A 22771-nucleotide genomic window follows, 5' to 3' on the forward strand; every position below is an offset into this window, starting at 1 on the left:
CAATAGAAATCCACTATAGAAGAAAACGTCGTGCAAGAGCTGTTACAGTCCCATGTTTGGCTTTCCCCAGGCCTGGCAAGACCTTTTGTGACTGTTTGGCAAGCACAGTTCTTGCTGCTGCTCTGCCAATGGTCTTGATCCAAAGCAGATGTCTGTTCCATGCTTTTCAAAGAACTACTTTGCATTTTCATTTTGTGTTCACAGAAAAGAGAAAACAAGTTAACACAGTGTCAGCTATATTAGCATTTTCAAAGAGAAGACAGCCCTGCAGACGTCTGCTCTGTAGCTGTCAGCTGTATGGTTGCACATACAGTCTTGTGTGTAGTAAGTGGTGATTGTAGCTAGAGTGAATACCTTTTTTTGAGGAGAAGCTCTTTTATTTGTGTATTTCAAACACTGTTTCAGAACTGTAATTCTGCAAAACTGTTGTAAGAGTACACTTAAAGGAAAAAGAAGTATTTTTTATTTAAATTCAGTTCCATTTCTCTGATGCAGTGATGTTATGCCATCCCAGACTCAAGCTCTTTAACTGTGTCCATATAAGATAGACATTTATTTTCTTCTTCATAGTCTCAGTTTAGCATTGCAGGCATCAATTAGTTTGCCAAACTTCAGTACTGAAAAAAGCATGGGAAAGAATAAGACTGTATTTTGTGTACAGAAGCATGTTTGTTCAAAAGGTAGGAATTGAAAATGTGTTAATTTGGAATTTAGCAACTGCTTGATGGTAGGAAGATACTTGTCTAGAAGTAATTTGAACTCATATGAAAAATGAGATATCAAGGAAACGGGAGGTGTGGCTGGATTTAGATTCCCCAGTGTTTCAGTTGGTTCATCACTAACAAGGGTAAAATTCAGTGATATTAAGCATCTTGATGAGAAGAATAGCAATTACCAGACTCCCAGGGGATGGCAGAATCCAAGAAAATATCTTTTTTTCTTAGAAACACTCATGGTACCCAAACCTGCTCATCTGCAACACCAGGTGGCAGTGCTGCCTTTACATGAAATCTCAGATACCAATATTCTAGAGACAACTGTGAAGTCATGTCCACAAGTTAAATGACCTCAGCTCAGACTTATGGTTTGTTTAATACCATGAACTTCTGCAATATGCAGAAATACATTTTTAAGGAAATTGTAGTTTTGTAAAAGTTCATCTTGTACAAATGTATTTTTAAGCAATGTGTATAAGAGATGATACATACTGGTGTCCTCTTTGGTGAAGACTATCAGATAAAAGCACTCGCAACATATATATGTTCGAATGCACATAAAATTTTGCTTTGGGCATTAAAATGTTTATTTGGTTTATACACCAATGTTAGCGCTTAATTTACTACAAACAGTTCTAGGAGACTTGGGCATTCACATTCTTGCATTCTAGTACTTCTGATAAGATGTTTTTAACTAAGAAGAAACTTTAGCCTTGATTATTGAATAGCAACTTGTGGAGTAAAATTGGTTTACAGAAGGTAGCTGAATTATTTCAAATCGCGAATATGAGAAAAAAAGTCTGGGTTTAGGTGCTCTTCAGAGAAGACAAAGCAGGAAAGAATTACTCACTACAAATTATTCATATCTAAAAACTGCAGCAGCAATGACAATTTGTCTGGAAACAAAGTTACATTTCCCATTAACTTGATTTGTCTTCTATTCTTTAAGGTTTAATCAGTTTTCATTTTATTGTGACGCTTGTACTGAAGCTGACAGACATGTTGCTTTCCATGCTAACATTCTGATGGAGAGTTCCAGCTTTATAGATGGAATGTCAATCATTAAAATTCTGTGCATGAGCTCTCCCAGAGGAGGCCTGGGTGTAAATGGCTAATGGTGTTGGGATCTTGCACACAGCATTGCATTATTTGGTTTATATTCTGCTTATGTACTCAGTGTTTCTTGGAATTACCTAGCCTAGTGGGAGGTGTCCCTGCCCATGGCAGGGGGTCAGAACTCAGTGATCTTTAAGGTCCTTTCCTGAACCATTCTCTGATTCTGTAAATGAGCTCTTCATCTTAACGAGCAGGTAGATAAAAGCAGTGCCAAGCTCAGCCCAAAATGGTCTTAGATATCACCTTCCAGTTTTCAGAGAACGATGCAGAATTAAAATAGTTCTGGAATAGATGAACTCCCAACCTGTGCAGTTGTCTACCTCAGGTCCACATTGCTATGTCATCAAACATAGCAAATTTCAGAATGAATACTTTTTTTCAGCTATCTCTAAGTGCAGATGAAGAATGTTGGATGACAGTTGGCTTAGTGTGTTAAGACATGGATCTAGCCAGTTCTTACTTCCTGCCAAGTTGACTTGGCCTTAGCATGTGTTCTCTCTAACTTCTAGCACTACTAGGAATGCCCCTAGTGTGCTCGGCACTGTACCTGTGTGCTTGGTCATGACCCTTGTGAGTGCTGGAGAGACAGGTTATACAGAGTCAAATATAGACACTGCTTGTAAGGGTATTCCCACAGAAATTTCATTATGATTAAAAAGCTGATCTGCTGTTTTAGTGGTTATCTGGTATAACATGGCCATGGTGGCCCATGTCAGGTAAGCATCTTGTGTTTTATTTTGTAGCAGCTAATACTTGCCTCAGTAACTTTGCACCAGGTTTCTCTTTGCTTTCATGGTCATGAAAAGCTTGCCTTCCCTCAGCCAGAGATAAATATTTTTCTTGTGTTTTGAAAAACACCTTAAAGTGCCCCAGGAAGGAAGGTGTTATGCAGACATGAAGTACTGCTATGTGGCAGACGGCAGTGTTGTCCAGACTAAGAGTCAAGCATTTTATTCCAAATCAGGGCTCTGCAGCAAAAATCTTTGCACATGTGTTGTAATTTGAGAGAGTATACCTATAAGGTCAGAGTAGCATTGAATGCAATTTTTACTGTTAGCACTCTGTACCCTGCAGTATTCACTGGTGGTACAGATGTGTTTTTAAAATGATGAATAGTTGTTTTATGGTCAGAACATACATGGACTGCATCCCTCGGAGACGCAGCAATTTACTGGTGCACAGCTGCTTCCTGCCGCTGACAACCTTGCCAGAGTAGAAGGCTTAGTCAGTTCTGGTGTGATGCAACAAGCTGGGCTCACCTCATGTTTCATTGACAGTTGTGGAGGCTTTTGTTGGATGTTTGGAAAATTAAATGTAAAACGAGCCAACCCATCAGCTTTTGGAAGGATGGCCAGTGGGACTAACTGAGAGGCACCAAAGGAGAGGCTGGCTTAGTAATAATTGTAGTCTTAGGGTGCAAAGGATGAAGGAAGCGAATTGTTAATGATGCAGGTAGAATATACTAGATTCCTGGTCCTGGAAGATACAGGAGAATAGAATGAAAGAGTATGACTGAAGTCTCTAAATTTGAATATCATCAGCTCATGTCTCTGCTAAAAATCGAACAGCTGACACCAAGCATACAATAAACAGCTTACTCTTCCTGAGTCATCATTATTTTCCAGGAACAGTACAAAACTAAAACTCCAAATCAAATTAAATTAACTTCCAATTAAATTCATTACATGCAATGGTTGGCTACCTGATCAACAGTCAGAAGCTTAAAGTTCCTGTATGATCAAATTAATATTGTTATACTGCTGGAGCAGAATGCTATAAAGTTAATAAGGTACTGGCACAGTGCCCAGTTTGATTAACGGGATATCTTTGGATTGATGTTTGTGGCTGTAGGATTTATCAATACAGTACTGCTTGTTTCTGCGTCTCATTGTTTTACCATAAAATAAAGGACAAACCCATACCAAAATCACTGTCCAGCGTATGCTAAGCTTGAAAGCAAGTGGGAGTTTTAAGGGCTTCTGCTCAGGTTTGTTTTTTTTTTTATGAGTTGTATTACTCATAATAATTTAATCCAACCTATTATAGAGTAGTTTACTTTTCTCCCCTTTTTTCTAATAGGTTAAAATCATCATGTTGAGAACCTTTCCATGTATTGTTTTCTGTTAAAGTGTTGTTTTCATACAGCTTCAAAGTGATATATTAACAGGAACCAGAATTTGATTTCATGGATAGAGGTTCTGTTCTAGGTTATATGATGGTTCTTCATATTTTCCTGTAATGCCAGTTGATTAAACATACTCTTTTTCTGTTTCCTTCAGCTGATTTAGCCCACTTAATGGACAGAACCTATGAAAGAAAGCTGCCTGTCAGCTCTTTGACAATAGCCCGGGTAAGGAAATAAATCTCAATCGTAAAGTGATTGAAACGAAAGTGAAATGCTTATGAAATGAAATGAGCCGAGTGGGGATAAATGATACCACCTCTGCTGGGAGTTCTGGGATCATAAATGCCTTGTAGTACTATTAAATTGCTGTGTAAATCTGTTTTTTGTTACTTTATACTCATTAGTTAGTACCTGAATTGTAGGGTCTTCGAAACAGATTATTTTTTTTTCTGTAAAATCGAGCCTCACTGTTACTGGGCTATGTATTTCCCTAATATATGTTCCCTGCCTTCCTGTGATTTCTGTCTTAGTGAGAGCTTTAACGCCCCCTCAGGCACTTTATAAGAACCCAGGCTGCTAAGGGAGTGCAATGAATTAGCACACTGCCTGCCTACCTGCATCTTCCTCCACTTCTAGGCTCCTAGAGTGAGGCAGAAATGCATGTATTTTGCTTCTTTAGCTTTATTCCCTTGCCCCAGGAGACTGAGGCAGGACAACTGCTGGCGTAGGGTAAGTGAAGCTATTATTTTCTTTGAGTTTATTGGAACCATTTCCATCCTCTGGATGGGTTAATCTGTGGAGGTGGAGAAGGCGGCAAAGATGTGAGATGTACTTTTAAGTTCCCTGTGTAAGTGAGTGTTTGTACTAAAGAAGGAGAATAATTATGTCACTTCTTAAAAATAAAAAAAAATTATATCTTCAGAATTATCCAAAGAAGCTGAGTCACCACCGTGGTACCTTAGTAACACCACTACTTAGGGTGATTGGCACCACTGTGAGAGTTACAGAAGATTTTGTGCAGTTACACGTTCAAGCATTTATGCAGATCAAACATTCTTGATCATTGCTTCTGAGCCAGCATATGAAGGGGAAATGAGTGTTCCTTTCCCTTATATTACTTAATCAGCTTTATTCCTTTCCTTCATTTTTCTGCTTTGGGCTGACCTCTTCCCTGGATGAGTAGCATTTCCAAACTGTCAAACAGCCCCACTTTCCAATACGTGGAGCTCACATCAGATTCTTATTTTCTAAAATATAAATAAAGCTTGCAGGCATGCTATTGCCATAATCAAAAGATGAGAGCTACATGTATGCAGCATGCAAGAAGTGTTAAGAAACTGGAGAGGAAGTACCAGTCAGCTGAAACTATTACTTTTAGCTTATGCTTAGGATGAAGAGTAGTAACGACCTTGAGAACACGTTGTTTGTGTATTCTGAGCTAAAGGTATTGTATTGGGAAGACTCTGGAGTATTCCAGCGTCTTATGCTTAGGTTAGTAAAACCTATAGGAAAACAGGATTCACCATAGGACATATATTAACCATAGGACAATGGCTGAAAACTGGGCTTTTATTTAAATGGTTGATAGCACTGGGAATTTCAGAAGGTTACGTGGAGTAGGTAAGGTTTTAAATGAGAGGAAAATGGGGCTTTACAGCACAGGGGTGGTTTTTTTCCTTGCCATTATTTCTATGTGTGGTGAAATACAAAATGCTGCTGCCCACGTGCTTCAGAATTTATAGACACAACAAGCAAAGGTTAGGTAAAAGAATGCTTCTTGGAAAGAGAAATTAGGCATGTTGAGACTCACTCAAAATTGGGGGGAAAAAAGTAGGGAACTGAATGTATCCTCAAATTAAAGGATGTAATCAAAGAGTAAAAAAGTCAGAAAGGAGCAGCAAAAATATGGAGTACTGAGCTATATGGACATAATTCTCAGGTGGTCTCTGTGTTTTCAAGGTGTATAACATTTCTCAGAGATGAAGAGTGGAGTTGTCCCAGTTTTAAAAGATTTTACTTTTATCAGCCTAGAAGAAACCTGAGTAGGAGCCAGCAAAGGCTTGAAGACCTCCAGTACTGTCAGACACCTAAATATTCCAAACAAATGTATTTTTTTTTAATTGAAGTGACATTTTCTTCTACTATGCTTTGTGAGTGCCCCCTCTGAAGCTTGTTTTTCTTATTTTTTAATCAGTTTATTGACAACATTTCTTCACGAGAGGAAGTGGATCAAGCTGAATATTACCTTTACAAGTAAGCATCTTTTCCCCCCGACATGAACTTTGAGACATACAAGTAAATACCATGAAGTCTTCCCCTTTTAAGACCCTGACCCTTTCCCGCTTACTGGCTTTGATTTCTCTCTTGCAAGAAATGTGCATCTGATTGTCTTGCAACTTACAGTAAGGGCCTTCTTGGTGACTTCATCTTTGTGGCTACCCTTCTTCTGGACCTCTGGCACTGACTCCTGTCAAGCATGTTATTCTGAGCCATTGAACAGCTAATACAACCTCCAGCTATGATTTACATGAGAGAGGCTGAAATTCTAAGGAATTATGTTTGTTGACAGTTTTTCCTTCTGATACTTTTTGTTCTCTAACTCATATTTAACTAAATTGGCTGTATGCACATTTGCATGTGTAAGTGTAGGACTCAAGGAAGCTTGTTTCTTTAGAATGAATGGAAATGAGAATGGGCATGCTGTGGTAACGATCAAGTCAGCAAAGCTAAATTAAGTATAGTTTTGGTTTTTATCCCCTTAGTACCTTATGTTCCCCAGGTAAGATGTGTAGTTCACCTTATGCCTGGGTTTTAGGGTTTTCTGCAACTATTTTTGTGTTGAGTGAAGTATATTCGGTACCTTTTTTTGCTAGTGTAAGGTTGAATGCTTGCTTGCTTCAGGTCAGCACATCTCGATATTGACTTTAAGAGGGCAGTAATTCTTGCTAATCACTTAAAATTAGTTCTTTTACGGATGGTTGCACATACATTTTGAGAGCTAGGTTTCCTGATCGAGAAAGTGACTTATCCTGTTGAAGTGCATGAGAGGGCATCTTTAACAAATAATTCAGGTTGCTATTTGTAAATAATAATGACTGTTATTTTAATGAAAAAGTCTACTGGATGGCTGTTTTACAAATATGCATAGTTCTAAGTGCATGGCTGCATTAGACTTCAGATCTCTGTGATTCTTTGGTACCTGAACCTCAGAGCTTCAAGATGAAAACAAGACAAACCCAGGTTCCTAATACTAGCAATATCCTATAATGGAAAAATAAAAAGAGGAAGAAGAATCTCTCCCAGAGAGGACATTAGTGGAGCTTTCATTCCTTCTGATCAAGATTTTATTAGACCTGTCAGAATCTGTTGTCAGAAATCAGTTTTCCATTCTGCAATAGGTGAGATGGAAACAGAAGAACATAAAGCCAGTTTTAAGGCAAGCCCTTGATTTTATTTTACAGATATGCTATTAATACCTTTTGCTAACATTCTTGAAGATTGTAATGTATGTTGTGCCACACAGACTTAAGTTCTCTCTGACAGAGTTGGGCCCTGTAGGGTAAAGGACACCAAGAGACTTTTGAATGCCCTGACACAAAGAGGAAAGTGTGGTAGTTTAATTGCTAAGTCTCAAAATGGTATAGATAAAATCCAGATAGTCAGGTCTTCATGTGTGATACATTTTACAGGTTTGTTCTTCTTCAAAACGTGGGTCAGAGAGAGCGACAAAACATTAGAAGCATAGAAAACCTTCTGTAGTATGAGGGAGAGAACAGAATGAGAATCTCTGACATGTAAATATCCTCCCCGTTCTTCATCTGTGCCTGGTTAGTACATTAGTATAAAATAAAGGGTGTTTGTCCTTAAAAGCACATTCTAAAGGAGAGATTTGCAGTTCAGAAACAATTACAGTTATTTACCATTTCTCTAAGAAATAATTCTCCTGCGGCTGGTGAGAGTATAGTTATATGCATATCAAGTATGATCATTTGTAATTGATACAGGTTTTAGTAGTCTGTGTGGAGAGAATAGAGACGTACTGATGTGTCACATGGCTTGTCAGACGGTTTTGGTTGGAATTTTTCTTGTGTCCCTGTGATGCTGCTTTGTTTCTCTGTTGCGAAATGCTTAATCTTTTGGTGTGGTTAGCATCAGTTTTCCAGGAGACTTAATTCCAATGTGATCCATGAAACTGTTCTCAAAATGCATTTATATGCAGGTAGTGAAACAGGTCTGTAATTCACTGGAAAATGTAAAAATCCCAATTATAACATCAGCTTCCCTTTCAGATGAAAATCAGTGTGCTATCTTCAGGAAATAGGAGATGTGGTTGGTAATCGCAAGGCCCCTTTTATTGTTCTTTACATTTTGCACTCAGGCTGGAGTTAAGTGAAAGACATGTTTATAAAGATACCCCCTTGCAGCTGGGAGGATGTTTAACACAGAAGAAGTCCTGCAAAAGTGGCAACACCGTGAGACATAAAGGAGGTGGTAGAGAGGGGTAGTTAAGAAACAGAATCTTTGACAAGAAATCTTTTTCTGGCTTAATGAGAAACAGTTCAAAGCACAGTTTTTGTACTATATGTAAGGAGAGTAAGCTTCTAAAAAAGAGAAAGGCAGTATTAGCAAAAAGCCTTTTTCTTCTAAGCTATTCAAATCCATTGTGAGCAAACGGCGTGTTCAAGACCTGGTAAGTAGGCTGTATGTGCATTTGCCTGAACATAAATAAGCAGAATGCTCCCAGAATCCTATGTTTTTCCCCTTAACTGTAGAGTGTAAGGGGGAGATTTTGATGTCTCTCCCCAGTATTGGGTGCCGTTGGCAATGTGAGGTGAAGGGTAGCCAGTTCCAAGACCCCTACAAGGCTGGAAGATGTTCCTGTTACAAAAGAGCAAACTGTGCCTGTGGGAAGAATCAGAAGGAAGTAAATGGCATTTCCATGCTTGCTGTGTGGGGTTTTTCTGAGGATGGGAGTGCCAGAACGTGTAAGCTTTGTAGACTAGAGCTTGTAGTGTGTCAGGCAGAACATAGTTTCAAAAAGTAGTGTTCTGGAGCATTACCATAATGCATTCAGGGTCCAGAAATACAATATGCGCATTATATTTAGACCTGTTTCAGCTTTCCATCCTTTTAAAGCAATGGATCTCCAGCCATACTGTCTCCACAGAGGATCTTGAGCTCTCAAGAATAGCTGTGTGGAAACTGCTACGCTACATTGTGGAACATGTCAGTATGATGGTAAAGGCCATTTTGAGGCATGACGTCACCTGCTTTCAGTGCTCCTCTTTTTGTTCTCTACTGAATACTTCCCCCCCTCCGTTAACTGTCAGACTTTAAAAAAATCCTTTCATCTCCTAGGATCCTAGCAGAAATTCTAATCAGAATGCAGAGCACTTTCAGCCAGATCAAAGACCTGCAGTTCGCCTTACTTTGCCCTGTCTCACTGAGATGTCACTATTTCTCACGTTGGGGTGTTTTTCGTATGATAGAAACATTAGCATAATGGAGAGAGGTTTTGTGGTGAGGTAACTCTGCTGACTCTGTATGTGGGTTTTATGCCAACAAGGATTTTCAATGTGTTTGAAAGCAATTGTGGAAGTCTTATGTTGAGATTCCTCAGGAGGATTTTTAATTGCATTAAACCCATGACCCACAGCGTAGAAAAAAATGTACACACTGTGTAAAATGTAAATGTTTGTGTGTGCATGTGCTCTGCAACGTCTTGCACAATCTCCCTAGATGTTTCCATTGCCTTTCCTTGATTGATAATTGCTTTTTTGGAAACGGAGTTATTTCTGCAGATTTCAGGATTTATTACCTGGGTCAGTACTTGATTATAATCACAAAATGGGACAATAGCAAACTATTGTAAGTTATTCTTAGATAAACTGTTATTTATGGTAGCAAGTTATAGTTTTGAGGCCTGATTTCAGCCAGTAAATAATTTTGGGACTCTAATGTATTTATATGAAATTGTGCTTATTCCTTATAATGCAAGTCTGCCTGTAGTTAGCACATCACATGCAAAACAAATTTCACCCGCTCTGTCTATATCAGCGTGTCAGTTCTGTGAGTGCAGAAGTTGCAGTTTTTGATACTATTGTGCTAATCGAGCACTTCAGCATCTGGAAACATTCAGTCACTCTGAAGTACTGCTTTAAAGTAATAAATGATCACAGTAGACCCCCAAAGAAATTTTACTCTGGAAATATGCTTTGCATGGCATTCATTCCCACTAATATGATATTTTATTTCTGTATATAAATCTACAGGATGTAATGAGTATCATTAACCTGTTCAAGCACAAATAAAAAAATAAGAAGAGACATAGACAGAATCCTACAGCATATTTAATTATTCTTTGAGATGTTTTCATTGTCCTAAGGTTGTGGACTCCAGGTCTTGGCTTTCGTTCCTAGAGAAATATGTGGGGGGTGAAAAAAAGAGATAAATGAGTCAGAAATGTCTGTCTGTTATTCAAGTTGTGCAGCAGTTATGTTTTGAAATTATATTGGGAAGTGGTGGAAGCATCTGAGAGAAAAATACACTTTGTAGCCGGGGTGGTATGTTTTACCAGTTTGGACACCTGCCTCAGCTGAGCAACACAAAATAACTTCATTTGGAAAAGATCTGGGCTGCCCTTTGGCAGGTTGAGAGACACAAGGAAGGGAAGCAACAGAGATATTTACTTCATTAGAATATTCCATTAATTTACATGTGAATGACAGAAAAGCCCGTGTTTAACCGTATAGCATTATGGTGTCCAGTGTGTGATGCTGCTGCGTGGTCAGAAGTGTTGGTCACTATCCAAGCCAGTGCTGTCAGATGTAAGCGTTCTGGTCGTAGAGACTCCACCCCGCTTCTGGCTCCAGCAGTCACTCATTTCTGCACAGAGGGACACATGTGCTTACTCTCCCTGTCATCTGTCATGGCTTCCCTGTTATCATTGTCTGTCCATGTTTGTCAGAGTCTGAGTTATAGGAATCTTTGGAGAAAATAACTAGCAACTATATTTAAGAACCCAGAGCCAAATTTCAGCAAGCCTAATCCTGTAACCACACCTCATGGAAGTCGATTGCGCTCAGTCAGTGTAACTGCTGTAAATAGGGGCAGAACCATCAGTACAGTTGTAACACTGAAAAGCATTCAGAAATATCTCTTCCTGTAACACAGACCTTTTCAGTTATCTGCTTTTCATAGTTCATCTCTCTTTTCGTATATGCTTTCCTTTAAGCTTGGCAGAAACTGGACAAAAATTTTCTAGGCAGAAAGGCATACAACTTTTCTAGGCATACAAAGGCAGAAAAAGTTGGAAGACTTTCCTTCAACACTAATCTTTTCTTTCTTACATGTTGCCAACATTAAAAGGGATAAGTGTTTGGATTTTAAAAGCCTTTCTATTTAAAATAAGGGAAGAAGAAAGATTATTCTACAAACAGAATGCATATATCAACCTTAGGTAGCAATCCCCAACCCTTCCCCTCATTCTTCCCCCCCCCCCAGGTATTTGTGGAGTAGACAGCAAGATAAATGGAAAGAACTGACTCAGTCTGCACCCCATTGTAGATACATTTTGCATTTAGTATTAGGAGAATTGCTATTCTTGAAATAAAAGAATATTAGCAGAATTTTCATATCTTTAAACCAGCATCTTTCTTGACAACAGCTCAGAGCATTCTGTCTAGTGGATAGTATCAGAAATGGACTGAAGTACAATGTGAGCAGTATTTGGGACCAAATCTTGAATGTTGTACTCCTTATGTGTTGAAGGAGAAAAGGCAATTTTGTCTCAGAATTTGACTCGTACTCACTTCAAAGGTCAATTTCACTATATCCAGAGGCTTTTTAAAGGTTGTTTCGTAAATTTGTGCAGCAGCAAAAAGCCTGTCTGGAGGCAGATCTTGCGTTATAATTTACAAATAATGAAAGTCTAGACAGAGGTTAAACTGTGGCCAAAAATGTGAAGAGTGAGCTGTTCATATGGATACAAATGACCAGGACAAAGTAAAGCCTTTTATAAGCTTCAGAATTTAAGACACAAACACATGTAGAGATTTATTCCTTTGCTAGCTTTGATGAGTAATAATTGTAAAGATACACTTGAAAATTAACCCCAGCCAGCTTACCCAGAAAGGAACTTCAGGTTCCATTACAGCCCCTGCATAGTAATGGCGGCCAGAACCAGGCAGAAGCTCCAAACCCATGTAAACAGAAGAAAAAAAACCATGAATTTATTCTGTCTGATGAGTTCCCTCTCTTGCAGCTTTCCTAAGTAGTGTTAAGCAGTACAGAAATCTTTTCCCTCTAAGTAATGTTGAAGATGGCGACTGCTAGGATAAAAATATGAGCTTTTATTAGGCTACAACCATACCCAGAGCTGCTATGATCCCTTATTTGGGAACTGCTAACTTTGTGGTTGTTTTATTCATCAACCTAAATCATTCCTGTATGGTGCAAGTGTTTATTCCTTTTTAAGTCAAAATAAATACAGCAGAAAAAAGAATTAACTTCATTGTTAAGGATTGATCTTGATATTCAGTGGATCAGAGCTGTCTTACTACAGATAGGTTGATTAGAATTAGAATTATTTCAATTGTTGAATTTGATCTTGGTTTAAATCAGCAAGCAAGCAACCTTAATTCGAACAAAAGACTTTAATCATGTTTCATGTTTATAACTTTTCTAAAGAAAGCCTTCTTGTTGTTTTATTTTAACCCTTTAAACCATTTTGATTTTCTTTGGAATATTGTACTAAGTTTGGAACCATTTCTTAACCGAGTAAGGAGACAATCTTGTGTAGGTACTTACAAGATTAACATGTATTTATTTACGGGTTTAATATATATCTTTGATTATCTTTAAAAAAAGAGATGTGTTTACCAGAGGGCTATTTTTCATTGATGAGGACAACTCTCTTGAGAAAGAAACTTGAATTAAAGTATTACTTTTCTGCAAATTTACAATTTTTAACAAGCCTGTAAAAATGAATTATATTAGATACAATGTGGGAAGCACTTATCAGAAAATGTTTTGCATTTAAAACTTACCAACTACAGGAAATCTTATTTTTATTTAGTGAAATTAAGAGATTTTCAAAATGTCAGGATTTTAATAATTGTAGGTACTAGTTTTTATTTCATTTTTATTTAGAAGAGGAAATCATGCATTCCTGCTGTTTTCAGTCACAAGTTACTCATTATTGAGCTGAATTAAACATATATAGAAGAATAAGGAACATATTATGGTTGCAGCTGTAGAAGAGGCAACAGTCATTAAAAATTCTGGTTTCAGTTGCTTAGCTAGTGACTTTCTGTAGTTTGTGGTATGCCGCTGGTAAAATTGGCTGTAAAATATACATTCTTGAGGAAAAAAGGTATTTAATGCAAGTTGCTGAATTCAGGTTTTTTGGATTTAATTTTTTTTTTCTGAGCAGTTTATTTCAAATACAAACTGTTGATTTTTTTGTTAGCTTTAATTTAGGGAGTCGCACTGCTGGATTGTGGTACGAGGAAAAGTGGGGGTGGCCATTCACATGAAAAAATTAGGCCATTTTACCTGCATCTATCTTCACACATCATGTATAAAGTAACAAAATAGGCTAAAAATCGGGGGTGGGGAAGGCATTATCCTGTACTTTGGGGAATACAGGTTTTTGCACTGTTGTAACCAGTGTTTACTCAAATGCCAAACAGTTTAAATGTCACGAGAGAAATAAGTACAAAGTCAAAAGGTTTCCAGATCAGGCAGAAAATTTCTTAGGAATGCTAGTGGTTGTGATTATTCTACTGTAATCAGTAGTAACAGAGAGAGTAAAGGCAAAGGCAATTTATAATGTTGATTTGTTGACATCAATGATGGTTTTCTATAGGGTGAATGAGGGTGTGCAAGGTTTAAACAGACTGTGCAAGCAATTGTGGATGAGCTTCTGGTAAGATGAGGGCAAGTATTGAAAATGGATTTCTAAGAACAGGATGAGTACTTACAGCTTGGACATGGATACACAGAAAGTAGTGTCGGCTTTCTATTGTCCTGGTGTTGCGTTAGAGGACTTGCATGGTTTGCCGCAGCTGTTATATCGAAAATATGTCTGGGGCTGAGTGTATGTGTTGTGAAGCTGATCCACGTACCTGGTTTACTCAGGATTTTCCGTTTTAATTGTTTTCTCTTATTTGTAACTAAAACTAATACTTAAAGTAGGACTGGAGATCTGCTAAGAATGTGAAATGTTTTGAAACATTCCAGGCCACATTGCACTGTAGGTTAGCGTGGAAAGGGATTTGTGTCTGTCTGTCTTTCTATTAATTTTTTGTTTTCCTTCACCGTGTTTAAAGAAAAGTTTCTCCAGGAGACGAGACTAATACTATACAGGTAGTTTCATGACACTGTTGGTTTTCTGCCATGGAAGCAGTATCAGCTCTTGCAGGATTCATGGAAGGAAAGCTGGAACAGAAGAATTTCATTTCTCTGACATTCCACTGCATGAGAATTCCTGTTCTGCACTATCTTTGTTAAGGGAATTGTCAGTATCGTTGAATGAGGGCAAGCCATGTGCTGATGTTCTGGTGTAGACTGACGGGGAAAAGGATGAAGGCACTAAAATATTTTTTCCTGCGTTACCTCACCCAACATATGAAATGCAAGGCTCATGTACATTTTCAGTGAGAACTTCCATTCATTTTACTGTATACACAGAAAAAATTATATGATCTTTTTTTTAAACAAATCCTTGTTGTATATAAACTTGCAGTGTTCCACAGGGCATCTAAGATGAACACACTCTGAATAAGCATGTAAAAAATGCCTGCAACATCTTACTGGACTTCCTAGTAATCAAGAAAAGTGTTCTGTGCTTTGTTAGTTGCAGTGAAGTCATTCAACTTAGTAATATGGTCCAGTAGAGAATATCTGAGGTTTTGATGCATTTTGCTGCGTAGTATGTAGTAAGATGTAGCAGGTGTGATGCAGGTTCCAGAAGATGAAAGCCTTTGGAAATGGAATGACCAGTAAGATGACCATGATAAGGGATGAAATACAACAAAAGTATAGATCTTAACTTCTTTTGTACACATTTTGTAGACAAAATGGTTGTAACAAAATCAAAATTACTGTAACAAGGAGGAGGGAGACCTACCTCAACATACACTTCCCTTTAGCTTATAAATGATTGGGAATATCAGTTTTCAAGTATCTGGCTGTTTTTATTTATAGAAATGGATGTTTATGCTTTTGTAGGATTAAAAATGTTTGGTCAACAATCAGTTGTTGAGATATTTAGAAAATTACCTGATTCTACCATCAGGCTGTAGATTTCCTTTTGGCTCCAGTAATAAAGAAATTTTAAAAGCCAGCTTACATTGCTTAATTCCAATGGTTCATTTTTTCTAAATAATTCCATCTTCTTCGGAAATGTCCAGAAACATTTTAGTGCGGAACAAAAATGAAAATAAGCAGCTATATTTATTCAGCCAGTATGGCTGCTTATTTCTGCATATGCATTTGTGCCTGTGAAAAAGTGTTCTACTCCCTAAGGGGAAAAGAGGCTTCCATTGCCAACAGACCCACAAAACAATGCTTTGCTGTAGTTGAATAGAGATACTGATAAGCCAAGGTCATACTTTAATATTTTCCTGGGGTGATTTCTGAGGTTACTACTCTCTTTCTGTTTTTCAGAAATGGGAAATTAAGGTGCAGATTTTTGAATGTAACATGCCTAGTAGCAAAATGGAAAAAAAAAAAAAAAGGTTATTTAGAGTGCTTACTTTCTTGGTTTGGGTTGTTTTGTTGTTGTTTCAATGCTGCTTTAGCAGTGAGCTGTTTTTAAAGCTGTGTGCTCTAGATAACATCTATACTGTCTGCTGGAATGAGGCCAGTTGCATTTTCAGTGCTTTTCTGTACTAAGCAGTCCAAGTCACTCTGCTCAGGTACCTGTGACTGTTCCTTCTGGCAGAGTCTCTGATATCTCCTCTGACACCTCTTTTTCTATTTCTGTTCTTTACTTGGTAAATCTTTGGTTCCTAGGCAGGAAGATAGAAAGATCCTTTCCTTGCTATCTTTTTTCTTTTGGGGGGGGAAGGAGGAGAGGGGCAGGGGACCTGAACCAGATGGGGCAGGGGAAGCTTAGATAGAAGCCTAAGCCCCTCCTATCAGCTGATGATACTGCCTTATCTATTTCCTAAAATCCTGGTGTGTTCCCTGTCCCTGATGGAGCATTTCCCCAGGCTTTTCAACTGCCTCCCTGTCTCCCCTTTGCTACATCAGTTTGAAAACCTCAGGGACTCCGTTAAATGTGGAGTTAGTTATTTCAGCAATAACACTACAGCAGCAGTGGGTTTCCACATTCACCACCCTGACACGTTCTGTGGAACGCTGCGCTGCACATCCTTGAAAGGTACTAGAGTTGTCCTTGCCTCCAAGTTTTGGTCTAATTAATGATTGATGCGTTTGTGTGGTGTGCCAGATCCTCGGTGAATGGAGGCAGGTCCCTGGTAGCTGGGGGAACCATACATTGTCTCTTCAGACTGGGTGAGGATTTGACCCAGGATCTAGTTCAGGGAGCATTTAAACAGCCAACAAAGACAGCTTTCTCGGTTTTGTTGTTAAAATTGGAAAGGGGTATACTAGAGAGCAGCTGGTAGAAACTACTGTTTTCTCAGCTGTAAGTGTAGACACAATAAACATTCTTTCTCTTGCTGAAAAATGAACATGGATTTTGATTTTTTAATTATTTTTTTCCCTCTTTACTGTAGAGTTTGTCAAGCTGAAAGTGCATGGATTTTGGCAGCTGGCTTTGCAAGCAGATTTACACCTTTATGAGTAATATCTTTTGCCAAGAATTGGTGTGGATATAAAGCTGGCTTTAATCTCTGAAGTCAACTTTATGATCATCCTCTTTAAATTGTCATTTATTTAATTCTGATTTCTTCTCTTTCACTACTGTATTCTTTAACAAAGGGGGAAAATACTCTTTTCTAATCAGCCGCTTTCTACTTAGTTCCATTACGGAGTGAGCAGAGCAGGGCTAAATCCAGCCACAAGCAAAATAGGTGGCCTCTGGCAGCAGACAGCTGGGAGTAAAATGGACAATCCAGCCCCTTCCTTCGCCTACACCATCTGTGGCAATGCTCTGACAAACCAGACTGGCTGCTGGTGCTTGTAACTGGGGAGGTAGACAAGTGTGAGAGCATGACAGAGGAGCATTCACAGCAGGAGTACCCTCTGCTTTCTCTGCAAAGGGGTTTCTTTTTTTTTTGTCTGCCATTGAAGTTGCTGTCCTGCAGCGATTACTCCTTCTCGCAGTTTCCCTTGTCCTGGTTAAATCATAAAGCAGCAAGTTCGTCGTATGTAAGATACTATTGTGTTGTTTTAAAAGTAGTGGTTCTTTGGAGGAATAAAATGAAAAAAAAAAACAGACTGATACACATCGGGTACGTAATTGCACATTGTTGCAGTGTTTTCCCCCCCTCTTCTGTTTTCTCCCTTCTCCTGTGAAATAGGTAACATGACATGTATAAGCCTGGAGAACTCGATCCTTGGAGCCTGAGTACAAGATCTGAGTAGGCCACTGCATCAAGGCAAAATGGCAGGGCATCCTGGCCTTACATCTGATGCTCATCAGCAGAAGCAAAGACAGGAGTGGGGTTAGAGTCTTGGCTGTATTCCTATCTCAAAAGAGAAGGAAGTACAAAATATCCCTTTGCATTTTGAAATCTTCTGCCTGTTTTGAGTGGCGCAATCTCATTTTATTGTGCAGGCTGTACCTGCCTACGCAAGAGAACGTTTGTCCCACAGTACATGCAGTACTTAAAGTGTGGTACCTACTCTGTCGCTCTTTAAATAACAGAACTGACAGTACGGTATTATTCTGAAAAGAATAAAACAATCACAAAACTGGCAAAAGCCTACAAATTTCAAACTGCCTGACAAAATGCTGGAGTCAGTTTTGCCGTATTTATTCCTGATTTGCTTACTGGTTGTCATGGTTTAACCCCTTAGCAGGCAACTAAGCACCACACAGCCGCTCGTTCACTCCCCCTGACTGAGATGGGGGAGAGAGTCAGAAGAGTAAAAGTGAGAAAACTTGTGGGTTGAGATAAAGACAGTTTAATGGGTAAAGCAAAAGCCATGCCCACAAGCAAAGCAAAACAAGGAATTCATTCACTGCTTGCCATGGGCAGGCAAATGTTCAGCCATCTCGAGGAAAGCAGGGCTCCATCACGCATAATGGTGACTTGGGAAGACAAATGCCACAACTCTGAATATTCCCCGCTCCTTCCTTTTTATTCCCCCAGGTTTACACACTGAGCATGACATCATATAGTATGTGATATTGCTGTGATCACTTGGGGTCAGCTGTCCTGGCTGTGTCCCCTCCCAGCTTCTTATGCACTGCCAGCCTACTCACTTGCCGGGTGGCGTGAGAAGCAGAAAAGGCCTTGAGTCTGTATAAGCACTGCCCAGCAATAACAGAAGAATCCCTGAATTATCAACACTGTTTTCAACACAAATCCAAACCATAGTCCTATTCCATCTACTATGAAGAAAATTAACTCTACCCCAGCCCAAACCAGCATACTAGGCCATGTGGTTGACATCATATTGCCCACAAGCAAAGCAAAACAAGGAATTCATTCACTGCTTGCCATGGGCAGGCAAATGTTCAGCCATCTCGAGGAAAGCAGGGCTCCATCACGCATAATGGTGACTTGGGAAGACAAATGCCACAACTCTGAATATTCCCCGCTCCTTCCTTTTTATTCCCCCAGGTTTACACACTGAGCATGACATCATATAGTATGTGATATTGCTGTGATCACTTGGGGTCAGCTGTCCTGGCTGTGTCCCCTCCCAGCTTCTTATGCACTGCCAGCCTACTCACTTGCCGGGTGGCGTGAGAAGCAGAAAAGGCCTTGAGTCTGTATAAGCACTGCCCAGCAATAACAGAAGAATCCCTGAATTATCAACACTGTTTTCAACACAAATCCAAACCATAGTCCTATTCCATCTACTATGAAGAAAATTAACTCTACCCCAGCCCAAACCAGCATACTAGGCCATGTGGTTGACATCATATGCAGTTTCTGTCCTGCTTGGCTTGGAAGAAGTAAGATACACTGAACTTAGTTTAAAGACCTTTTAATGAGGCTTGCCAACTCCTGTGCAAAGACACTCTTCCCCTTTTGAGACAGGTGTACTCCATCTGTCTCCATTAGACCTGGTGTCATATAGACCTTCCTGTTCTCAAAAAACCCAAAGCTGTGCCTTTGACACCAGGCTTGGAGCTTGGTAGTGATCTGCTGGCTCTTCTTGTTACTTTCCTCGTGCTTCCCTGTGACTGGGATAACAGAGGAAAACACTCCCTGCGCTCCTGACCCCTTAAATGCTTGTCCCCAGGCCCTGAAGTCCCTTTTGGTTGCCTTTGGGTTTCTTGTTAATAGCTTGTCTCTGCCTGCCTGAAAAATGAGTAAGGGGTAATAATCTGAGGAGCCTACCCCGGAGGGAAGTTTTCTTTCTATGTCTCTCTAAGAGATATGCTAAGTACATGTCAGCCTTTGAAGTACTGTGATTGGGTAACATACTGTGGTTAGGGAACAGTTAAACATGTATCATGAAGGACTGGTGGATTTTTGTTTTTCATTGCTAAATTTTTTTTTCTCAGAACAGTGCATGGTTTGAAGGAAAAAAAAAAAACCAAAGCTGTTGCTCATTGAGACATGACAAGAAATGTAGATAGATTCATGGTGGACTGCCTAGTAGCAAAGACCTGGCAATGCAGCTATGGTTTACTTTTTGGAGATGGTTACCTTTTGACAGCAACTGTGGCTGAAACTAGAGGTGAGCATCAGGTGTTTTGTCCCCTCTGTTGGAGATGTTATGCTTAATATGAAAGCGTTATTTGTTTACCTTGATAGCTTATCAAGTAGTTCTGCTTCCTCTTTGCTCACGAGGCGCAGGACAGCAGTGCACTAGGAAATCAGACTAGCAGTGGAGAATGAAAAGGGCACAGGTAGTAGGTCAAAATTAGGTTAATTTGAACTGTGGGGACTATGGCAGCAAGTCTGAAAAGGTGAAATCTGAAATGTGCAAATCCAGTTTTTGAAGTGTTTGGCAGCAAATAGAAGGTTTGGTTCTTCCCTTGCTTAAGTCGGCTACTAAAATCCATGCAGTATTTGTATTCCTGCAGCACTCTTTTGCTAGCATCTTCTTTTTGCTTAGGTTGCATGTGATGTGAAACTGAACAACTTTACAGAATAAATGGTTTGGCTAATAGAGGAATACATTACTTGTAATCGGTGCAAGTTGAACTGTGATCAAACTGAAAAGTGTCAAGGATTGTGTCAGTGGGTGTAACGTTACAGTAGTTTGAAGCTAGTGTGGGATGTATTTCTGGGAGATACCTTGTGAAGCATAAAGAATTTGAGTAGAAAAAATGGACATGCAGCATCATTGCAATGTAGACTCCAGCTCTCAGTTAATTAGGTCTCTGACAAAATTAGGTTAATTTTGTCCTAGGTTAAATTTAGACTGTTTAGTAGGCACAATTAAAAACTTGCCGCTTGCAAATACTGTAATAGCAGTGTCAAAAATTACAGGCTAGATTTTTTTCCTACTCTTAAGAAGTCATCATTGGCTTTTGCTGACAGCAGTTTTTATGCATACCCATAAAGCATTCTTTTTTATATTACGTGAAAGGAGTGTAATGTCATAGTTTAAGCTTAGCACTAGAAGGCAGCAACTCCTGAACATTGTTCCTGAGTCTTAACCCAGTTCCCTCTGACACTGAATGAATGATTATAAAACTTGGAGTTGCTGTCTTGTCAGCTTGAAAAGCATTTGGTGCTACTTCTCTGTCCAGATTGGTTAATGGTTACTCAGATGCCGGCTTCACTGTAGCATCCCTGTAATAGTTGATGGCTAAGAGATGGAGATTTTCTAAAGCATCTGAAGTAATTTATTTATTTTTAAAGATGAAACATCTAACTAGCTTAGAAGCAATTTATTCCTTAAAATCACGTGATCTTACAGATAGCCCTGGTTGAAGAAAGCCCATGACTTAAGTACTATTTGGTACCCAGAAGTTTTTAAACTTAATTCCAATATTCAGCTAGTGGGAACTAGCTTTCTGCTGGAAGCTGACTTTCTGGCAATCTCTAGAAGGAGATCTCTCTCCCTCTGCAAAGTTAACCAGGTACAAAGGTGATTTCAGCAATTATGAATTACAAACGCCTTTCACAAATATTTCTTTTTCATTTTGGAAAAATTAATCTTGTCCATAATTTGTGTACCAGCTTTCAGACAGGTGGGGAATTAATTGAAGTAATGGCTGGCATAGCTGGGCTAGTAAAATGGTAAAAATCAAATCACTACTTTACTTATGTATGCCAGTTTTTAGAGCCTTTGTGTTAATCAGTTTTCAGAGACATGAGTAAAGATTGCAGCAAAACTCATCCTCTGCTGAGCTTTAATACAGCAAGTTTTAGCCTGACACACTTAGAAATTGCTGAGATTAAAAAATCTCCCCAAAGCAAGACATGTGTGTTGCACAGTTCTTAATTTATCTCTATATGGTTTTGTATGCCAGGATACCAGGAAAAGATATAATTAATGGAAGACTTGGTTTAAAATTAGATTTTATTGTGGTTGTACTGGGGACAAGGAAAGACACTAGAGAGCATCTTATCAGAATCACTATAGCAACAGCTCACCCCATCATTCCCTGTGTTTTCCTCAGCCTATGAGGCTATTCAGTCACTAGATTATTAATGGCATTTATATTAAAAACCAGTCATTTCAACTGTGAGCTGTACTTTAAACAGAGAGCTGTGGCCTTTACAGTCAACAGTTTGGGGGAAAAGTAGAGCTTTTTATTATTGTTGTTGTTATTATGATGAGACTTTTAATTTTTCTTGTTAAATGTTGCTCTCTGAGTGAATTTCAGCTTTATGGTAAAAGTAGCATTGGATTCTTCTTATATGTGCCTGTCTTTTCCAAAAGGAGTGGGAGAGGTGGAGTGTGTTTCGTAACAAGACTATATTATCCTAGGAGAAGGAGAATAATAGAAATACTATATTAAAGTGTCTGTTTGTTAGATTAATTTCATTTGGGATATATCTCTAAGCAATAAGAAGTGAGTCAAATCTCTCATACTGTTCACTTAAGCATTCTGTCTCGACCATAGAGGAGTAAAGACAAAAAGACAAAAAGGGCGGATTGCTTGTGTCATAGTTTGCATTTGAAATTAAACTTCTGAATGTTGATAAAATGACCTGATTTTATTTTCTGCATGAAACTAAACTGGGCACCACCACCTTTTCTTGGTAGCAGTATTTGTACCATCATAGTGTTCTTTCTCTACCATTCCCACTGGGGATCCCCAAATGGTCAGTCTTAGCTCTAGTGAAGTACTGAGTGCCTTTGCCTTTAACCTGTCCTGTTTAAATACTATGCTTAGAACAAGGAACCATGTTGATTTTTAAATGTTAAGACTTTTAGTTCTGGCTAGACAAAGCCTGTGACCGACTATTATGTCAGGTTGAGGCATACAGAGTACCTTCAACCAAGCTGATACAGAAGAAATCCTGACTCATGTTCTTCTGAGAAGTGAGCTTCCATTGGTGTCCTGCTGAGGAGTGCATAGTTCTGGAGTATTTTAAATCTACGTGGCTAGAGGAGCTTTTCAGGCAATGCATTTAACAGCCTGGGTAAGTTTTCCCAGGGACAAAGAGTGCACTGAGAAGCATTATGTTGTTTGAGCCTGGGTGTTGCTTTTCAATTTGGTTATGAACTAATTAGTATGTGGGTTTGAGGCATTCCAGGC

At 39.0% G+C, this 22771-nt stretch overlaps 1 protein-coding gene across 1 annotated transcript in view; it reads left to right on the forward strand.

The window, feature by feature from the left end:
- MRPS27 (mitochondrial ribosomal protein S27) overlaps positions 1–22771 on the forward strand; it is a 48822-nt gene that overhangs the window by 4745 nt on the left and 21306 nt on the right. The window contains exons 3-4 of the mRNA XM_014965050.1: positions 4112–4182; positions 6152–6210. Coding sequence (XP_014820536.1) covers positions 4112–4182; positions 6152–6210 — 130 coding nt within the window. The remainder of the gene's footprint in view (positions 1–4111; positions 4183–6151; positions 6211–22771) is intronic.

This window comes from Calidris pugnax, unplaced genomic scaffold (genome assembly GCF_001431845.1).
Source record: "Calidris pugnax isolate Ruff unplaced genomic scaffold, ASM143184v1 scaffold273, whole genome shotgun sequence".
In the NCBI taxonomy this organism is placed as follows: domain Eukaryota; kingdom Metazoa; phylum Chordata; class Aves; order Charadriiformes; family Scolopacidae; genus Calidris; species Calidris pugnax.